This window comes from Gopherus flavomarginatus, chromosome 7, assembly GCF_025201925.1.
Source record: "Gopherus flavomarginatus isolate rGopFla2 chromosome 7, rGopFla2.mat.asm, whole genome shotgun sequence".
Lineage (NCBI taxonomy): Eukaryota > Metazoa > Chordata > Testudines > Testudinidae > Gopherus > Gopherus flavomarginatus.
The window spans coordinates 21,235,339-21,247,962 of record NC_066623.1 but is presented as its reverse complement, the minus strand read 5'-3'; the positions used below and the strand labels follow the sequence as shown (position 1 = coordinate 21,247,962).

General features: G+C 45.4%; 1 protein-coding gene across 1 annotated transcript in view; it reads left to right on the top strand.

Annotated features, from left to right (window-relative positions):
• Positions 1 to 2,655: 2,655 nt before the first annotated feature.
• STK10 (serine/threonine kinase 10) overlaps positions 2,656 to 12,624 on the top strand; it is an 84,447-nt gene continuing 74,478 nt past the window's right edge. Inside the window, exon 1 of the mRNA XM_050962902.1 lies at positions 2,656 to 3,390. Within this exon, the coding sequence (XP_050818859.1) occupies positions 3,235 to 3,390 (156 nt within the window). The 5' untranslated portion in view covers positions 2,656 to 3,234. The remainder of the gene's footprint in view (positions 3,391 to 12,624) is intronic.

Genomic DNA, 12,624 nt, shown 5'->3' with positions numbered 1-12,624 from the left:
CCAAGGCAGTGAAGAGTATTATCCGTCCACACTGAATCAAATGCCTTTGTGAAGTCAATGAAAACGGTAAACATCTTTACTCCCCATTCTCATTTTTTTCCAATCAACTATCAGAGCATGAATAGCTGATCAAAGGAACTTGAGCCTGTATGAAGCCACACTGTTCCTCACCTACTATTTCCTGTAAAACTGGTCTTAAATTGTTGACATTTACTTTCATCATGATTTCCCAGTACTGATAATAAGCGTATACCACTATAATTATTCAGATCGGTAGGATACCCTTTCTTTGGGATTAGTACAACTATTGCTTTTAGTCAGTCATACAGTACCTCCTCTTGCTCCCATATCTTCTTATATATTTTTCTTAAAGATTTGCTAGCATTTCTCCTGCCAGCTTGTAGCAGCTCAGCTGTTATATTATCTGTTCCTGCAGCTTTCCCATTTCTTAATTGCTTCACTGCTCTATTTTTTCTTCTGATGGTGGTTCAGTGCTGAAATCCATTCTGTCTTGCAATCTGCCCTGTTCATCTAGCATGTCGAGAATGCTCGCATCTCGATGAACTACAGCATTCAGCATTTTGTCAGAATGCTCCTTCCATACTTGCAGCATCTCTTCAGCATTTGTTGGCAGTTCACCAATAGTCTTTCTTACTGCTTGCATCATTGGCCTAATTGTGTTTCCTAACAACTTAACCTTTTTGTAGATCATTTTCATATCTTGTTTTCTTCGTGCCTCCTTTAGTTGTGGAACCTCCTCTTTCCAGAACTTTTGCTTGTCCAATTGTTGTGATTTCTTCACCACTTTGGTAACACTTTCACTTCTTCCACTTTCTCAGTAGTTTTGACTTGTTCACGCTTTTCTTATCATGTTCTTGTTTCATTGCTTGTCTAGATTTCCTTGTTTGCTTATGCCTTCCAATAACTTCCTCTGCTGTATTTTATATCACTTCCTTGAATATTTCCCATCCAGTCTGGAGTGCAATTTCTTCATCGTCGCAAAGTAATGGTTTGAAATAACCTCCAAGTGTCACCCTGTATGTCTTCCTCACAGAGCTATCCCTTAATTTATCAAGATGAAATTGACCTCCTTTTCTTGGACTTTAATTTCATATTAATCTTTCCCATTAGCAGTTCATGATAACTGCCACACTTGATATTTGTATAGACTTTATTATCCAGTAATGACCTTCTTTGCCTTTTACTGATAATAATGTGGTCAATCTGGTTTTTGATATGACCATCTAGTGAATTCCATGCAAACTTGTGCATATCTTTTTGAGGAAAGTAAGCACTGCCAATTATCAGATTATGCATCTCACCACAAGTTCTTAACCTTTCCCCATTATTGTTTGCCATCTCAGTGCCATATGGTCCATTGCTATTCATTTGCTGACAATGTCTGTTACCAACATTTGCATTCATATCTCCCATTATCAAATCAAATTATGATCTACAGTGTTACCCAGCCATGGATAAAATTCATCTTTCTCTTCTGCTACTTCTATTGGTTCATAACAGCAGTTCACAGTAATGCATAGTCTACAGCAATCTTGCTATGACAATCTACTCAAGACACTTAGGCCTTGGCTACACTCACACTTTACAGCGCTGCAACTGGGGTGTGAAAAAACACCCCCCTGAGCGCTGCAAGATACAGCGCTGTAAAGCGTCAGTGTAATCAGGGCAGCAGCGCTGGGAGCTGTGCTCCCAGCGCTGCACGCTACCCCCGTAAGGGATATGGTTTACATGCAGCGCTGGGAGAGCTCTCTCCCAGCGCTGCCGCTCTGACTACACTCACACTTCAAAGCGCTGCCGGGGCAGCGCTTTGAAATTTCAAATGTAGCCATACCCTTATGTATCTTTTGTATAAGGTGGGAATCCTTTGTCCCTCTGGATTCCTACCCCTTCTTTTAATGGAAAAGCACCAGGTTAAAGAGGAATTCCAGTTCAGGTGACATGATGACATGTCACTGTAAGACCTCATTACCCACTTGCCAGCACACACCTATACAGCAAGACTTACAAGTAAAACAGAGCCATCTACAGTTAATTGTCCTGGCTAATGGGAGCCATTAAGATTCCAAACCACCATTAATGGCCAACACTTTGCATAATTAAAATAGGCCCTCAGTTATATTTCATATTTCTAGTTTCAGATACAAGAGTGATACATTTATACAAATAAGATGCCCACACTTAGTAGATTATAAGTTTTGTAATGATACCTTACAAGAGCCCTTTTGCACTAAGCATATTTTAGTTATATTATATTCACACTTGTCAGCAAGTAGATCGCAATGTCACAATTTGGTGTGACCCTTCTGGGTTTCTGCAAGACAGGCAACCCCTATGCACCAGTCCAGAGCTCAATGATTCACACGCTGCTTCTACCTTTGTAACTACTACGGAAAAGCAATTCTTCAAATCACCACACAGAGGAAGAACTACACTTCCCAGTGCTCCCTGCGAAGAGGGCGGGGGCAGTGGAACTGCATGGCAGGGGACACGCCAGTGCCCTTTCGGGTAAACGATAGCCAGGGGCGGGGCCAGTAGAATGTAAAGTATCTAGCGGGCTAGGGGCGGGGACAGTAGAATGTAAAGTATCTAGCGGGCTAGGGGCGGGGACAGTAGAACATTGTATCCAATGGGCAGGGGAAGGCGTTAGCGAAGCTCCAGCAGGTGGAGCGGTCTTGGTTCCATGCGCTCGGGTTGAGGCTGCGCCTCCCTCCCCGTCTGTGTATTGGTCCCGAGGGAAACTCCGCAGCGCACCGGGCGGGGAGCAGCTTCAGCTGCTCTGAGCGCCGCGGGCAGTCGCCGGCCGTCGCTTCTCCTTTGAGAGCCTTGTGCCCGGCAGCTCCAAGTCCCTGTCCTAACAGCGGCTGCTGCTGTCCCGCCCTGCTTCCCCGCAGGCAGAGCACCGAGGAGTATCTGCCGGGTGCTGGGATCCTGGCTGGCCGGGGGCACAGCACCTTCCTAGGCTGGGCAGCGGCTCGCCCGGCTGGTGCGGGGATACTGGACCTGGGGGCTGGGCTGTGAAGTGTCTCCGTCCTGTGACTCCTCAGCCTCTCGCTTTCTGCGCTCCTCTCCACTGCGCCCCTCGCCCCATCTCCCGAGGGCACCTCTGCTCTACTGGCCCCAGCGCTCTCCGGTGTCCCCGGGGTACACGCAGGTTCTCCCTGGAGCCCCCTTCTGCCTGTTGTATGGTCGGGGACCCCGGCCCCAGGCAGCACCATGGCTTTTGCCAACTTTCGCCGCATCCTGCGCCTCTCCACCTTCGAGAAGAGGCGATCCAAGGAGTACGAGTACGTCCGCCGGGACCTGGACCCCAACGAGGTGTGGGAGATCGTCGGGGAGCTGGGGGACGGTGCCTTCGGCAAAGTGTACAAGGTGGGTCCGGGGGCCCCGCCCCGGGGCAATGCTGGGGGTGCCCCCAGGGGAACGGACTGCAAAGCCCCCGTTGTGTGTGTGGCAGGGCTGGCCTGGGGGAAAACTGAGACCCCAGGCACATGGGTGGGTGCGTGCCCTGGCCTTGGGGCGGCGGTGGCGTGGCAGCGTGGGGAAAGGTTACAGCCGGAGCGATGCATGGCAGCCAGGAGGACTAGAGGGAAGCAACGAAGAGGACGGGCGAGGAGGGAGCTTAGGCCATGCCCCCTCCCCCGGCCATTTCCCCGCCACGCTCTTTGGAGTCCGAGCCTAAAGCTGTGCCCCTCGGGCAGGGCTGAGATGCTCCGGCACTATGAGAAAAGGGCCCCCTTGGCTGTGTTTACTGTTTATTCTCCAGGGTCCTTTGGCACCAGCCATTGAGTGCAGGTGCCCTGAGGACTGTCTGTGCAGTGTGACGAAGCTGTAGGAAGACACGCACCCTTTGGAGGCTGCCGCGGAGTGGGGGTGGGGGATGGTATTTGCACTGGAGCGGAGGAACTTTTTGACTGAGAATCCGCAGACAGGATTGTCATTTTTGGGGTGGATAGGGGAGGTGCTGGCCCTTCTGCCTGGGTGGGTCCCTATGACACTGTGCGGGCCAGTGTCTGGTTGGGAGGTTCCCAGGCAAATACTAAGTGCCCTGGAGTGGTTTTGGGTGCTGAGGACGATACATGAGTAGAAAAAACAACATGTCCGTTGTGCCAATTTATTTTTTAGCATTATATCTACTGTTTCCTCCTTCTCCTGTCCTTCCCAAACCCTCTTCTAGTGCAGCATGTGTCAGCTGAGTTAAAAGTGTGTCCTAGTAGATGTCGCAGGTGGCTGACAAGGACACCTGCAGGGGCTGTCTCAGAGCTCAGCAACATGCAGCAAATCAGCTCTGGCACTTTCCTTTTCTATCAAATCTAAGCAGCATTGCGGGCTGAAAGTCTCTTGTCTTTGTGGCCTGTTGTCCAGGGCTTGTTCACAGTTTGTCTCCTGACTTGTTAAACAAATCTAGAGCTGTCTTCAGCCTTTCAGGAAAAATCCTTTTGGGAGCCTGAGTCAGCTTTGCAGATCCCACTAGCTACTGTGACTAGAAACTGATGAAAAGCTATGTACTTTGCATTAGGAATGAGAGAGGAAAGCGTCCATGTGGGTAGGCACAAGGAGAGGTGAGATGATGTTTTCTGATGAGTGATAGTTTAATAGCTCTGCTGGGTGTTCCTTGCCCAGCCTCTAGGTAAGATGAATGAAGAGATCTTTCTTAGAAGTCAGCACTCATAAGGCTGCATGCAAGCTTTATATGCTTCCAGTGGTAAAAATATTCATATCACTGTGGTCCTTGCAAGCAGAAAATGGTGAGAATTTCTTGGAGTTTGCAAAGGAGACATGCCCGTTGACAGCAGGGACAGATGCGGTGCTATGAGTGCTTAATCTTTATGTTAAGGGGTTGCGTTTTCAAAGGCCAGATACTCTATTGTACTTTCTATTGCGTGTCAAACTGCAGGCTTGTGCGATGCTGAGTACTAGACAAACAAGCCTGCACAATAACTGTGGCCTTGGTGTCTTAAGACTGTTAGAGACTTGTCACAAGATGATGAAGAGGGTTGGTGTTCCAGTCATATTACAAGACCTGGCTTCAAATGGTGTTCAGAGTCAGAAAAGATGAATTTAGAGGTCTTATTGAATCTACTCATTGGCAATTTTGCAGTGTGAACTGATGCCTAAGAATTTGATAAGTAAATGCTGCTGAAGAACAAGTCAAAACTCACATATGTGAAGGAAGCAGGTGGGCTGCAGGTCAGGACTGAGGTGCTTTGCCAGAGCCCCTGGGAATGATTGCTTGTCTGTCTCATGTTGCTAGTAAACCCTCATTTTCTTAAGCAGAAATAATTATCTAATAGTGCACTACTTTTGCTGAAAGTGGCACTGTCTTCACAATTACTCTTCTCAGAAATCTTTACCCTGCTGTTGTTACTAGTAGCACCTGAGGTTAGAAAGAGATTATTTTTCTCTGGCTTCATTTTGCTTTGTGTATTGGAAAGCACTTTGTCCACATTCGCTTTAACTTTTTTCCTTGTATAATCAGTTGCCCCTGTTTGTGAGATTCTTTCAGACAAAGACAGGAAATATTGCTTCAAAATAGCAAAAATATGATTGTGAGGAGAACAAACAAATTGGAACAGGCTCTCTAGGAAGTTTTAAACCCATCCATCACTCTTGAATGCCATTACTAAATATGGAATCAAATTTAAAAAATCACTGTAGTCCAACAGGCTGTCTGTAACTGAAGGCATTACTTGCTTAATCGTGAATGTGAGCCCCACCCCAAATAACTGTCTCCTTTCACTTGCCTTGTCCCCAGGTGCCTGGAAAGGCATGCAGTAATATAGGCTGCCATACTGTAGCGTGCACATTAAAATTAAGCCACCTACCACTAGACTTTTGGTCATGGGTATCTGCTTCCAGGCTTTAAATATCTACTTCTAAGATGTCTTTTTTTTATTTTTTAACATGGTTTATCTTTAAGCAAGGGCTTTTGAATTCCAGCAAGAGTCCAAGAACTAACTCTCTCACTCTCCACAACCAAACTTTTCCGTTGCTCATCTTCTCTCTCCTTGGGCTTACCCTTCTGATAGAAAAGGACATTGTTGGTGTATAAATAGTTGGTGTTGAAGCATTTTGGATTTAAATGCATCCGGTGTATTTATTATTTGTAAGCTGATGGGGACAGATCATATTCAAAAATAGTTATAAAGTCACATTTAGAAACTAGACAGCAACATTGTTATAGAGACGCAGCCTTCTGTGCCACTAAGCAGGATTTAATCCATCTGTTCTCTTCCCTTCTCCATCTTCTAAATTAACACTGGAATCTGGAGCTGAGAGTCATGAGTGTTTGTAGCAAGATGGCCTTGCACAGGATGCTGAAGTGAAATGTTTAGGCATACCTTATTGTTCCTGTTCATTTGTGTATGTACACATACACACACAGAAAAATTGCAGCTAGTCAAGATATAGAAAACACTTGAAATCACACTCTGAGACTTGGCACATCTTGCTGCGTACACAAGCAAGTAGTCCAAACAACGCATTTATTATGAAGAACTGGAAACTTTTGCATTAGATTAGTGTACAAAGTATTTTACTTACCTCTTGCATGAGCATGCGGTATTATGGTACAGTCTGCCTGCAGTTGTGTCCTACCCTCTTTCAGTTCTTATGCTATGCCCATCACAGTAGTATCTGAGCATACTGTGTCCATGTGTTTTAAATGCATCAACATCTTGCTCCTGACTGAAACTTAACTAGCAAGGTTCAACTCCGGAGCAAATTTAAGAAGTTTAGTAAAAGAAAAAATGAGCAACGTTCAGGTTTTGGTTTTAGGAAGGTTTTTGTTGTTATGGTGGAGGAGAGAGAACTCGGGTGTGTAATAGCCTCATTGAGTCCTGTTAAAGTGTAAAAATAAATAATATATATATTTTCATTAAAGAGTTGGTATGGATTTCCTAAGTGTGAAGCTGACCAACTCTGAAGTAGTTTCCTACTTTTGTCAACGTTGTATCAGTAACTTTAAGGGCCCTTGACAACTTGATGGTTTTAAATGATTTGTTTAAAAAAAATGGTTTATGACAGAGCCCTTCTAAACAGCACGTGTTGAATCCTAAAGAATTCTCCAGTCAAATGAAAATGGCTGGGATTCTCCTGCTCCTGCCTAGAGATCTGTATAGCAAAGGAGAACCTGGCTGTGAATGGGAAGCAGCAAAACACTCTATGCCACAGGAATAAAGCTGCAAAGTGGCAGGGAAGGACAAGGGGTGAGAAGCAGTTTCCCTCTCGCTGTCAGTGGTTGTAATCTCTGGTGTTATAAGTTACTATAGTGTCGGTACTGCATTGTCAGATGGAAATGTGACCTTCAAGCACAATTTGCTATTGGCCTGATCCAAAATCCACTGAAGTCAATGGGAGCCTTTCTGTCTTTTGGATCAGGCCCTGTGAAAGCAGGCCCGTAGCTACAGGAAGCCTTCATTAGCTGTGAATGCTATTCAGTTTATATTAAGGGGTCTTTGCAGCCTGCAGTACCTCTAGATTTGGAGACCTATAAACACAAAGGATAATTGTAGGATTTCAAAACCACAGCCCTTTTCCAAAGGAAATGATGACTAGGGAAAAAAGTTTGATGGTGATTAAGGATTATTCACGCTTTTCACTACGGCTGCGCTAAGACAAGTCTTATAAAACTTACAGCCATGGCTCCATTGACTTTTAGTTTTGTGGAATGTAGCTAATTGCTTCAACTTCAGGCAGCTGAGCTGGCTCCTCTGTATACTAATCTCAGGGGCATCGGTAGTGGTGTTGTCCAACATGTAAAGGAGACTCTGAGCCCTGATCCAGCAGTTCCATCTTGCAAATACTGTTCAATGTAGTACTTACTGTGGCAAACAGTTGCACAAATATCAAAGGGGATAGTTAGGAGTGCATGTGCCTGTCAACTTGTACATGTCTAAAGACTTCTTCCCTTAGAACTTGCTGTATTTAATCATGGGATTGTTTTGCTGTGTTTATGCCTTTTTATGAAATGCTATCGCTGTGTTCCAGTAGCACAGAGGAGAACACCTACTCCCCTGATAAAACTTGCCTGTGGCAGGGTGTGGACAGGATGTCCCCTTCAATAGTGCGGTCTATCCTGCTGCTCGCAGTTGCAATGTCAGTTTTGCAGCAAACAGAATTCATTAATTTGAATTCCTGATCAAAGGTCTTTCAGTAAAAGGTTCTATATCGATATTATTCCACCCCCACCCAACCCCAGAAGCTATCTGATTGCAACTTCAGGAACACAAATTAGTGTCTCCTTTATAAAGAAATTGTTATATGCTTCCTCTTCCATCTTCTCCACCTCAATTTAAAAAAAATCCATTTTAATTATTCAGTCTGTGATGGTAGTAAGGTGCATAATATTATGTATCCTGGAAAATATAACTACTGTTTAAATCTTGGTGTGAGGAACGAGAATGAAAATAAAACCGCTTATTTACTATGCAGCGTATAGCTGCAGGTTATACCTGGATCCCATGGTGATAGATACATTAGAAGTGCTTGGACTGTTTCCTCTCCTACCTGCCTCAGTGCTCACTAATTAAAACTGCAACTCTCTGACTTTGGGGTGGATTTCGGTAGCTCAGGCCTGATTCCACTAATATCTCTCCATGCAGTTTTACCGACTTGCACATTAAGTTTCTAAGTTGCTGGCCGTTCTAAAAAACCCCCAATAGTTTTCCAACTGCATCATAAAACATTCACAAAACATGTGCATGTTTTGTAAGGTCACATTTTGGCCTGTTAATTTTGCCCTTGTCTCTTTGAACAGGAAGGGGGTTATTTTCCATTTAAAAGGGAGGAGAGGAAGAAGCTGCTTCTTTCCTAGTAAATGGGTGTCAGCATCCTAGTGGCCCTAGAAATACAACCACTGTGGATGACATCCTGGTCCCATTGAGATCAAAGGGAAAACTCCCATTGAATTCAATGTGGCCAGGATCCTCACATAGGGCCCTAAGCACTACGCTTATACCGCTCTGCCTATAGCACCCCCAATCTCTCAAATGGTTCTGCAACTGAAGACTTGGATTAAAACGTGGATACAGTATTAAAAAACACCTGAGTGATTTAGGCACCCATTGATTTTCAGTGGGTTTTTAACTCTTAAGTGCTTAAGTCGCTTTTTTGAAAACTTTACCCAGGCTCTTTTATCACTTGTGCTAAGTTTCAGCAAACATTTCTCTTAAAGTGATGTAGCATTGGCACTGGCATGCTTAAGGTATTGGAGGGTTTAAAGGGTGAGATGCATATGGTATTAAGCTAGCAAAGGCCCCTGCTTACCTGACTGGAGCATTCACAGTCTAGCTTGTCTGGCCTGACACTAGGTCTCAAACTTCATTCCCATTTCCCAGCTTTGCTTACTTCTCAGGTAAGACAACCGCCCAGCCCCCTCGCCTCTGAAGCAATGCCTGAGAATTGTATCCCAGTGCTCTCACAGTGATGTGGGGTCACGGAGGGACAGTCTGCCATTTGTGTGGAGAATATTGAGGGAACTGCTTCCACTTAGAAGTGGAGTCTAAGTCAGTCCAATTTCTTACATTTCAGTTGACTTACTTACAGAAAAACAGCTCCCAGCGCAGCCACTTCACAAAGTATAAAGGCTATAAAACATCTCTTGTCAACTGTAATAGCATTTTATTGCTTTTGTGTTCACTTCCTCAGTGGCTACCTGTGATCTCATGCAAAAGTATTTAGTTAACCTAACTTGAGACACTTTTGCCTGGCGTTCCTGTAGCTTGGAAATAGTTACTGAAACTGCACACGAAGGAGGTCCTGGAGGACCTGCTGGGCGAAGTGCGTGGGTGCTGGAACTTCTGAAGTGTTTGCGTTGTTGTCTGTATTGAGTTTTGTGTAACTTTTGCAAGTAGGTTCAAGCATGCCACCTCTGTCTCCATCAACGAAGTCCTTCAAGAGGATCTGTGCTGTAGGGCAGAAGCAATTCACAATCCCAGTACACCAGCAATGGTGGTTGGGTTTCTAATTGTGGAGGTAGGAAAGTGAAGGGCTAATTTTTTCCCTACAAGGGCCCAGTTGTTCTGACGCATTTCTGGCATGTGGCAAAAAGGCTGAACAAAACGTGCCCCAAAATACTGTAGCCTGGACTGCCTAAGCCCCATTCCCTGGCACTGACTCACACCAGCTATTCAACCCGCTCCTCAGCTGTGAGCTTCCTCTGCACCCAGCTCAACGTAGAAAGTTGCTAGGAAACCTCCAACAAGTGGTCGCATGTTTTTTTCCTTTAGCCTTTATGGCTTTTTGACAAAAACCATGGCTGTGGGTTGGACTGAAACAGGCAGGCTTCCTCCCCTGGGGAGGAAGAGGTTAATAGTGAGCAGTGCGCAGTGTTACAAAGCTCTTGGGTCTATGCTGGCTGAATATCTCCAGGAGACTTGGGGGGAATTCTTGTTTAGTGGATTCTTGGCTCTTAAAACTTCTCTATCCCTTTCCCCCTGCTTCAAAGCAATGAGGGCCCCCCTGGGAAGGAGCAGATGCATTATCAGATAAATCCATTTGCTAGTTACACTTCCCCATACCCACTCAAAAATACAAGGTGAGCAGAAGGCTCATGAGCAGATGCTGCAGAGCAGCACTTTAAAAGTATCAGCAAAGAAAAAGTCAGCTGGTTGGCCTTGCCGTTTCTGATGCACTCAGCGCCATGGCATATAGGCACGAGCTGGTGAGCGAGAAGCAATACTGGGCTAGTCCTTAAAGGCCTGTAACTGCCACCCATCTTTGTCTGATGTGCCATTGCTTTAATCCTTTTAGTCTCTCATCCATTCTCCATGAGAAATGATGCTGGGTTCTCCTTCAGCCCTCAGGGAGGAAACACGTGTGTGTCAGGGTTTTGCATCATGCTTCGATCATGTTATTTGCTTGTCCTTGTGATGTTTTAGAGCTGGGAGATCCACAGCCATAGGCTGATCTCTCTGACTATGTGATTTCTTATTGCACCTAGTCTGCAAAGCTGGGGGAAGTGCTTCTGCTTCTCATTAACATTTCACAATTTGTTTTCCAAACCACTTCTCTTCCCCTAATCCTTCCAAAAAGTTTCCGTGGTTGCCGGAGTAACCGCTTGGTGCAAATCATTAAGAGTTGGACAGTGGTTTTTCTAATCCTGGCTGACATTACATTAATGGGACAGAACCCAATATGTTGCACCATGTTTACCAGAAGGCTCTAAATCACACACAATGAGCGAGCTGAAAGTTTTTGCTTATGCATTTCATGTAGGAGTTGTGCCTCAGCTAGTGTTTACCACCTAGGACTATTGGGACACAGACTTGGGCACCTTTGTCTCAGAAGCGCTGTGTGACGTTATCTTGCCTGCCTCAGTTTCTTCATTTTACAGATGACACCTTGGTCTGTCACTCTGGGAGGACTGATAAACTTTGGTTAAACAGCGCTATTGAAAAGTGAGGCATCACTAACTCTCTGCTCAGCTTCCCTTCCCTCCCTCCCCACACCTTCCCTTAGGACTGTGGGTCTCAAATCTTTTTTTACTGGTGACCCCTTTCCCACAGCAAGCCTCTGAGTGCGACCTCTTCCCCCCCCCCAATAAATTAAACACACTTTTTAATATATTTAACACTATTATAAATGCTGGAGATAAGCAGGGTTTGGCATGGAGGTTGACAGCTCGCGATCCCCCATGTAATAACCTCACAACCCCTGAGGGGTCCTGACCCCAGTTTGAGAACCCCTGCCTTAGGAAAACACTTTTCCTTCTATCCTGCTAAGGATCAGACAGAGCGCCCCCCCCCCCCCCCAGCCACACCCACACCATTCGACACACATTCACAAATGTCTCTTCCTGAAAGGCCCTGTAGAAAGATAGACCTTGGAAACAGGCTACCCTCCCTCGCCCATAGCCTGGTAACTGGAGCAGTTGTTGCACGTGATTTATGGTGCACTCCATTTCTCTCCGAGTGAATCTAGTGCCAAATGAAGCACTGCAGGACTTAGCGTAAGTAAACAAGGATGGGGATAGTGGGGAAGAAAACATGCCAAGGAGACTGAGGAAAGAGTCGATCAGGCGGAGCCTTAAATTGAAACGTGGTGCTAAGCTCCCAGCTTAATCCTTGTTCAGATACAGGCAGAGTTATGCAGGTCAGTGGTGGTCACCATAACTTGATACAGAGGACCAAGAACAAGGGAGAAGGCTTTACATTGGTGAGGTTTGCGGCACAAATAAGAACATGTAAACAGAAGTGAAAGGACTTTTTTGTCTGTGCTGGGGCAGCAATGGCTGCTGGGTAGAATAAGGTTTCCTCTTTCTGGTTTGGGGTAAAACTTTGCGAGGTCTAGCCTGCAAATAGTTTAGGGTGGTGGTTTTGGAAGTAGGGAGGATTATAAGAGGTGGGGTGATGAACAGAGCTAATGAGCCTGTCTATGTAGGCCTCATTTCCAGTAGGCTCAAAATAGTAGGTAGTGTTGACCTTCTGTGCTGACTTGCATTTGAAGAGGGGTAGGAAGGAAATACAAATCAGGCCTGTTATGCCAGTGTTTCTTGTTGTCCTAAGGCAGGTTCCTACCCAGTGCTATTAACCTTCCTCCTTTCATGTGCGGAGGGAATGACTGGGCATTTGCACCTTAATTCTTACAATCTTTTGCATAAAATTC